The sequence below is a fragment of the Rhinoraja longicauda genome, chromosome 16 (assembly GCF_053455715.1).
Source record: "Rhinoraja longicauda isolate Sanriku21f chromosome 16, sRhiLon1.1, whole genome shotgun sequence".
NCBI lineage: Eukaryota > Metazoa > Chordata > Chondrichthyes > Rajiformes > Arhynchobatidae > Rhinoraja > Rhinoraja longicauda.
Window position 1 is genome coordinate 16,687,996 of NC_135968.1, and position 8,935 is coordinate 16,696,930.

At 49.8% G+C, this 8,935-nt stretch overlaps 1 protein-coding gene across 4 annotated transcripts in view; it reads left to right on the forward strand.

Moving 5' to 3' along the window:
* Positions 1-8,324, forward strand: part of loxl4 (lysyl oxidase-like 4) — a 55,677-nt gene extending 47,353 nt beyond the window's left edge. For all 4 annotated transcript variants that reach the window (XM_078413297.1, XM_078413299.1, XM_078413300.1 and 1 more), the window contains 4 exons: positions 44-159; positions 5,899-6,035; positions 6,605-6,716; positions 8,043-8,324. In XM_078413297.1, coding sequence (XP_078269423.1) covers positions 44-159; positions 5,899-6,035; positions 6,605-6,716; positions 8,043-8,113 — 436 coding nt within the window. In that variant the 3' untranslated portion in view covers positions 8,114-8,324. The remainder of the gene's footprint in view (positions 1-43; positions 160-5,898; positions 6,036-6,604; positions 6,717-8,042) is intronic.
* Positions 8,325-8,935: the final 611 nt, after the last annotated feature.

The window sequence follows — 8,935 nt, forward strand, 5'->3', positions numbered from 1 at the left end:
CACCTTCGCCATGCTCATCCCTGCGGCGCTCCTGTCTCCACAGTCACTACCACAGCATGGAGGTGTTCACTCACTACGACCTCCTGACCCTCAACGGGAGCAAGGTGGCCGAGGGTCACAAAGCCAGCTTCTGCCTGGAGGACTCAGACTGTGAGAGAGGTAGGTTTGGATTGGGGGGGGGCGGGATCTGTGTGTGTGGGGGAGCAGGGGGGGACGACGCGACAGTGGTGTGTGGGGGGGGGGGGGGGTGACTGGAGAAAGGTTAGGGTTGAAGGGGGGGGGAGAGGGGAGGGGCAAGTGGGTGTGGAGGATCTGATGAATGATCGGTGGAAGAACAGCTGATGGAGAGGTACCGGGAGTCAGTGCGCGCGAGTCCATTAACCATGGACATAGGAACAGCTGGTGCAGCGATAGAGTTGCTGCCTCACAGCGCCAGAGACCCGCGTTTGCTCTGGACTACGGGTGCTGTCTATACGGAGTTTGCACGTTCTCCCTGTGACCGTGTGGCTTTTCTCCAGGTGCTCCGGTTTCCTCCCACACTCCAAAGACTTGCAGGTTTGTAGGTTAATTGGCATTGTAAATTGTCCTTAGTGTTTAGGATAATGATAGATGGTCAGCATGGACTCAGTGGGCCGAAGGGCCTGTTTCCACGCTGTAGCTCTAAAGCTTGCATTGGCTCAGAATGACCTAATCAGATGCCAATCTACCCAACTAGTATTACGTTGTAAGGATTCCAACCCATATGTTCATGTTCATAAATTGTTGGAGCAGAATAAGGCCACTCGGCCCATCAAGTCTACTCCACCAGCAATCTATTGGCTGATCTATCTTTCCCTCTCAACACCATTCTCCTGCCTGCTCCCCGTAACCCTGACACCTGTACTAATCAAGAATCTATTAATCTCCAACGAAAAAATATCCAATGACTTGGCCTCCACAGCTAGGGTTGCCAACTGTCCCGTATTAGCCAGGACATCCCGTATATTGGGGTAAATTGGTTTGTCCCATAAGGGACCGCACTTGTCCCAGAGTAGGCCTGGGGGCGCTATAGACTATAGACTGTAGTTCCAGACAGTGTAGGTCTGGACAGTGTAGGTTTGGAGGCCCGGGCGCCGCCTAACGGAGGTTGCGTAACAGCCCGCCTTCCAGCCCGGGTGGCCGCCATTGGTGGAGCGGGAGCACGTGACCGCTGGCTGGGTGAGGTCACGTGGGGCGCGGGGTGGTGACGTCACCTTGTCCCTTATTTTGGAGTGTGATAGTTGGCACCCCTAACCACAGCGTCTGTGGCAATGAAATGCACAGATTCACCACCCTCGACAAATAAATTCCTCCTCATCTCCTCTCTAAAGGCACATCTTTTTATCCTGAGGCTGTGGCCTCTGGTCCTAGACTCTTTCACTCTAACCAGACTTTTCACTATTCACTATGTTTCAATGAGGTCCCCCATCATTCTTCTAAACTCCAGCAAGTACAGGCCCAGTGCCATTAAACACTCATCATATGTTAACCTAATCATCCCTCACATCATTCTCGTAAACCTCCTCTGGACCTTGTCCAACTCCAGCACATCCTTCCTCAGATATGGGGCCCAAAACTGCTCACAATATTCCCAATGCGGTCTGTCCAGTGCCTTATGGAGCCTCAGCATTACATCCCTGTTTTTATAATCTAGTGCTCTTGGAAGTAAATGCATTCGCCATACTTACTACCGATATATGAACACCCCCCCCTCGTGTCATGACGTCTTTGGAAAAGAATAACACTGGAAAAAGTGGAGTGGCTGTAACCACGGCAATGGTTGACTGGGTGTCTGTGGAGGGCTGTGGTTTCCCCTGCTCTTAAAGCCGATCCCAGATGTGCCCTGGGAACAAGGGACTGCCTGTGGGAGGGGGGCCCTGTGTCAGTGGGAAAGCATTGATGTTAGACTGTCGGGACATCCCCAGGAGACATGCAGCCTGGGACAGTCTGGCGGAGTGGAGGCTGCTTCCCGCACAGACAGCGGAAACCAGGAGATCAATCCATCCAGATCCCAGACCGTGCAACCCGACCCGTCTCCAACAACAGCAGAGCTTCCCCACAGCTCACACACTCCTCTGCTCAGCTTGAATGTTCCTGGTTTATCTTTCAGCTCACCGTGACGTTGTGGCTACAAATCTCACTAAGTAGAGAACGCTCCTTATTCTGGAAAGGGTGCAGAGAAGAATCTTGAGGATGTTGCCAGGACTCGAGGGCCTGAGCTATAGGGAGAGGTTGGGCAGGCTAGGACTCTATTCCGGTGATCTCACAGGGGTACACAAGATCATGAGGGGAATGGGCTGGGTCAATGCACAGTGTCTTTTACCTGGTATAGAACAAGTGCAGAGAACATTCTTTATGTTTGTCTTTCCGCTGACTGGTTAGCATGCATCAAATATCCTTTCACTGTACCTCAGTAGGCGTGACCATAAATAAACAACTTTTGAGGTTTTTCTGCTCCGCAGATTCCAGCATCTGTAGTCTCTTGTGCCTCTAAACAGAAGCTGCCGGGGGGGTTACTGCCCATCAAAGCCCCCACACCCTTGCCTGTGTTCACCTATTACCTGCTAGGCTTTGTCCACCCCTCTTCAAGCTTTCTTCCCCCATTCCCCCCAAAGATCAGTTTGAAGAAGGGAACCCGATGTGAAACATCACGTATCAGTGTGCCTCACAGATGCTGCCTGACCCGCTGGGCTAGTCCAGCATTTTGTTTTTGTAGAGTGTAGTTTAATTTATTATTGTCAGGTGTACCAGGGTACAGTGAAAAGGTTTTGTTCGGGTGCTATCCAGTCAAAGACTATACATGATTATGATCAAGCTGTCCACAGTGCACAGATAAGGGGTATATTTAGTGCAAAATAAAGTTTGACTCAAGACAGTTCAAAGGTATCCAATGAGATAGCTGGGAGGTCAGGACCGCTCTCTACTTGGTGATAGGACGGTTCAGTTGCCTGATAACAGCTGGGAAGAAACTGTCCCTGAATCTGGAGGTGTGCGTTTCCACACTTCTGTACCTCTTGCCTGATGGGAGAGGGGAGAAGAGGGAGTGACCGGGGTGAGACTGGTCCTTGATTATGCTGGTGGCCTTGCCAAGGCAGCGTGAGGTGTAGATGGGGTCAATGGAAGTGAGGTTGGTTTGTGTGATGGTCTGGGCTGCGTCCACAACTCTGCAATTTAACCATATAACAATTACAGCACGGAAACAGGCCCGTTCGGACCTACCAGTCCACGCCGACCACTTACTCTGACCTAGTCTCATCTACCTGCTCTCAGACCATAACCTTCCAAGTCAAGTCAAGTCAATTTTATTTGTATAGCACATTTAAAAACAACCCACGTTGACCAAAGTGCTGTACATCTGATTAGGTACTAAGGAAAAAAATGAAACATACAGTAGCACGCAAACAGTTCACAGCGCCTCCTCAATGAGCCTCAAACGCTAGGGAGTAGAAATAGGTTTTGAGCCTGGACTTAAAGGAGTCGATGGAGGGGGCAGTTCTGATGGGGAGAGGGATGCTGTTCCACAGTCTAGGAGCTGCAACCGCAAAAGCGCGGTCACCCCTGAGCTTAAGCCTAGACCGAGGGATAGTGAGTAGCCCCAAGTCGGCCGACCTGAGGGACCTGGAGTTAGAGAGGGGGGTTAGAAGATTTTTGATGTAGGGGGGGGAATGTTCATTTAGGGCTTTATACGTGAATAGGAGGAGCTTGAAGTTGATTCTGTACCGTACAGGGAGCCAGTGGAGAGAGGCCAGAATCGGGGTGATGTGGTCCCTTTTACGGGTACCCGTCAGGAGTCTCGCTGCGGCGTTTTGGACCAGTTGCAGGCGGGACAGGGAAGATTGGCTGATCCCAGTGTATAGGGAGTTGCAGTAGTCTAGGCGGGAGGAAATGAAAGCGTGAATGATTTTTTCTGTGTCGTCGAATTGGAGGAAAGGTTTGATTTTAGCTATGGTTCGAAGTTGGAAGAAGCTGGCTTTTACCACAGCGTTGACTTGCTTATCAAATTTTAATGCAGAGTCAAATATCATGCTGAGGTTTTTGACATGCGATCCAATCCCCTCCCATCCATATACCTATCCAATTTACTCTTAAATAATAAAATCGAGCCTGCCTCCACCACTTCCACCGGAAGCTCATTCCATACAGCCACCACCCTCTGAGCAAAGAAGTTACCCCTCATGTTACCCCTAAACTTTTGTCCCTTAATTCTGAAGTTATGTCCCCTTGTTGGAATTTTCCCCACTCTCAAAGGGAAAAGCCTACCCACGTCAACTCTGTCCGTCCCTCTTAAAATTTTAAAAACCTCTATCAAGTCCCCCCTCAACCTTCTACGCTCCAAAGAATAAAGACCCAACCTGTTCAACCTCTCTCTGTAGCTTAAGTGCTGAAACCCAGGCAACATTCTAGTAAATCTCCTCTGTACCCTCTCCATTTTGTCGACATCCTTCCTATAATTTGGCGACCAGAACTGCACACCATACTCTTGCGGTTTTGGGTGGAGCTGTTCCCAAACCAAGCCACGATGCATCCCAATCATATGTTTCCTAAGGCGCATCTGTAGAAGTTGGTGAGAGTTGTTGGAGACGTGCCGAACTTGCTAAGCCATCTAAGGAAGTAGAGGCGTTTGTGTGCTTTCTTAGATTCATAGACAATAGGTGCAGGAGGAGGCCATTCGGCCCTTCGAGCCAGCACCGCCATTCAATGTGGACATGGCTGATCATCCAATCAATACCCCGTTCCTGCCTTCTCCCCATATTCCTTGATTCCACTAGCCCTAAGATCTCTATCTAACTCTCTTTTGAATGCATCCAGTGAATCGGCCTCCACTGTCTTCTGAGGCAGAAAATTCGACAAATTCACACCTCTGTGTGAAAAAGTTTTTCCTCATCTCAGTTCTAAATGGCCTACCCCTTATTCTTAAACTCTGGCCCCTGGTTCTGGATTCCCCCAACATTGGGAACATGTTTCCTGCATCTAGCGTGTCCAATCCCTTAATAATTTTATATGTTTCTATAAGATCCCCTCTCATCCTTCTAAATTCCAGTGAATACAAGCCCAGTCGCTTCATTCTTTCATCATATGACACTCCCGCCATCCCGCGGATTAACCTCGTGAACCTACTCTGCATTCCCTCAATAGCAAGAATGTCCTTCCTCAAATTAGGAAACCCAAACTGCACACAATATTCCAGGTGTGGTCTCACCAGGGCCCTGTACAACTTCCTGGCCATTGCTCTGGCGTGGCTGGTCTAAGACAAGTTGCTGGTGATATTTACCCCTCAGAACCCTCTCTATTTCGGAGCCCACAATATATAAGTTCCTCCAGCACATTGTATCTTTTTCTGGGTTGCCTGAGTGGTATAAATGTGTGGGGGGGGGGTCAGTCTGAAGAAGGGTCTTGACCCAAAACGTCACCCATTCCTTCTCTCCTGACCTGCTGAGTTACTCCAGCATTTTGTGAAATAAATACCTTCGATTAGTACCAGCATCTGCAGTTATTTTCTTACACTGTGTATAGCCTAGTCACTCAACAATCTCAATGGTTCAATGGTGCTTTTATTGTCACATGTGCGATGTGCAAACATACAATTAAATTATTCTCTTACAAACAGTCCAGTAGAGTACTGCCATACCAAAGCACATCCCGGATTAGCATTGTACAGAAACAGTCCACTGATCACAGATGTATGAAGCACCATGTTTTTGCGCCATTTACAAAGTCCAGTCCGCGCTCTGGTTGTTATCAGCGGTGCCCGATCCAGGTGAGCTCCAGGCTGCTGCAGAAGTCCCTCTCCTTGCCCTGGATCTGGGATGTCCTCTGATTGAAGTGGTGAACGGGTGCTAACCGCACATTGTGTGTCTCTCCCTCTTCGCCCACCTGCAGGGATTTACAAAGAGTACGCTTGCGCCAACTTTGGAGACCAAGGTATCAGTGTGGGTTGCTGGGACCTCTACCGGCATGATATAGACTGCCAGTGGATAGATATCACAGATGTTAAACCAGGAAACTATGTCTTCCAGGTTAGTAACCCTGCCATCAATCGCCCAGTATGTTCTCAACATTGTACTTGTTGTTATAGAGTCATATAGCGTGGTAACATGCCTTTATAGCAGCAGGGACCTGGGTTTGACCGTGACCGTGACCTTGGGCGCTGTCTATGTGTGGTGTTTGCACGTTCTCCCTGTGACCCTCTGTGTTTGAACAAGGAATTTCATTGCTCCCTGGTCTATACAACAACAGGTTAATCTCTTACATATTCAGACGGGATATTGGTCGGCTTCTCCATCATTGGAGATGGACCAATCTGGTCTCACAGCACCAGAGACCCGGGTTTGATCCTGACCATGGGTGCTGTCTGTGCAGAATTTGTACATTCTCCCTGTGACTGCCTGGGTTTTCTCCCGGTGCTCCGGTTTCCTCCCACATCCCAAAGATGTGTGTGAGTCTGTAGGTTAATTGGCTTGTGTAAAATTGTAAATTGTCCCCAGTGTGTAGGACAGTGCTAGTGTAACTAGTGTCCAGGGGTGATTCGGCGCGGTATCTCTAGCCTAAACTAAATATCTGAATTCTCACCTCTCTCTTGCTTCAGGTGCACATTAACCCCAACAATGAAGTGGCGGAGTCTGACTTCTCCAACAACATGATGAAGTGCCGCTGTAGGTACGACGGATTCCGCATCTGGATGTACGGATGTCACATAGGTATGCATCTCTCCCGGCGGCCAGGACTGGGGTTACTGCACCACCTCAGAGCGTATCAGCACAGTGGCACAGCGGTAGAGCTGCTGCCTTATAGAAACTAAAAGCCTTGGCTTATAAACGTCCATGCCTCTTACCTGATGGTAGAAGGGAGAAGAGGGGGTGACCGGGGTGAGACTGGTCCTTGCCAACGCAGCGCAAAGTATTGATAGAGTCAATGGAAGGGAGGTTGGCTAGTGTGATGGGCTGGTCTGAGAAGAGGTTCTCTGCAATTACTTGCGGTCTTCGATGGAGCTGTTCCCAAACCATGCTGATAAATGGGTAGTAGCTCAGGACCGCTCTCTAGTCGGCGATAGGACGGCTCAGTTGCCTGTTAACCGCTGGTAAATAACTATATTCAAACAAGAGCCAATATATTGGAGCCATCTTTAAAATATATGTTGTGAAAATGTTGCTGGGAACCAAATATCTATTTAAACTCTTTTACCAATTATAGACCAGAGCTGGTTGCAAAGTAACATTAGATTGAACAATTTAGTTTAGCTTAGTTTTTAATTCTTACCTGCTGCAGCTTTACAAGCACATTAGACATAAAAGCAGACAGATAAAAATCCAATAGGTGGTCAGCAGTTCCTGGTAAACCGTACTGTGGTGGTGTGGGCTGGTATAGGCAGTGGGACTGTGGTAGTGTGGGCTGGTATAGGCAGTGGGACTGTGGAACTGAGGTAGTGTGGGCTGGTATAGGCAGTGGGACTGTGGTGGTGTGGGCTGGGATAGGCAGTGGGACTGTGGTGGTGTGGGCAGGTATAGGCAGTGGGACTGTGGTAGTGTGAGGTGCGTGGCAGTGGGACTGTGGTGGTGTGGGCTGGGATAGGCAGTGGAACTGGTAGTGTGGGCTGGTATAGGCAGTGGGACTGTGGTGGTGTGGGCTGGTATAGGCAGTGGGACTGTGGTGGTGTGGGCTGGTATAGGCAGTGGAACTGGTAGTGTGGGCTGGTATAGACAGTGGGACTGTGGTGGTGTGGGCTGGGATAGGCAGTGGGACTGTGGTGGTGTGAGGTGCATGGCAGTGGGACTGTGGTGGTGTGAGGTGCATGGCAGTTTGGTTCTGAGGGAGGATGGATGCCTGCACTCCTGGCAGTCCTGGGGATTTGGGGATGTATGTCCGATCTCCTGGCCTCTGTTAGTGAGGGAATGGCTCCCAACATCTCTGATGATCCCCGATCTCCTGCAGACGTCTCTGATCTCCTAGTCTCTGTTCGTGAGGGAAACTGCCTGATGTCATCGGGGTGATGTCCAGTTCTCTAACGCCTCTGTCTTTTCTCTCAGGAGACGCCTTCAGCGATGCTATCGAGGACCAGTTTGAGCATCAGGCTGCCCTGGCCAGCAACATCTCCTAGCCGAGGGCTGTCGGTGGGGATACCACTCATTACCTCCGCCCTCCTGCCCAACCCCCGTCTCTGCCTCGTCCCACCGTGCTACACCCCCGCTCCAGTGGAAAGCGAGGAGGGAGGCTGGCAGCGGCTGGCTGGGGTCCGTTTATCCATTCCGAACTCGTGGTCGCCTGGGGCGGATGGGATTCTGGGCAGGGTGGGCTAGGGTGAGGAGAGGCGGGGATGGGATGAGATGGGTTGGGGTGAGGCGGGTTGGGATGGGATGAGATGGGGATGAGGAGGGATTGGATGGAATGGGGTGGGGTGGGGTGGGATGAGGTGAAACTAGAACTTTGGGTCTGAAATACAACTGTTGACAGGTTCACCTCCCACCACTGAATCAGACGTAACATCCCACAGTCAAATTGAGCATCACTATACCCCTCACACAGGCTCCTGAATCCCAATACTCCAGACCCAGTGCCCACAATACCCTTGCCCAGGTCCTCAGTACCCACACTTCATACCTCTCCCTGCCTCCCCTATACCCAGAGTGCCTTAGTGCCCTTGCCCATTCTCCCCCCCCCCAGTGCTAATTTAAACCCCCACCCACTGTGTTTGTGTTTTTTTTCCTTATTTTAAATAATCGGTCCGTAGTGGTTGTAAGACCCTCTTTACCTGCGTATTTAATTATTTGAAGATATTTTTTAAAGAGATCTATATATATATATATATGTATATAAATATAAAATATTATACGAAAGCGAATGTGTGTGTGTGTGTGTGGTGTTTAAATCTAATCCTTGTTCGAATAGACGGCCATTGCTGTCGTTGCTTTAGCCTTTGGTG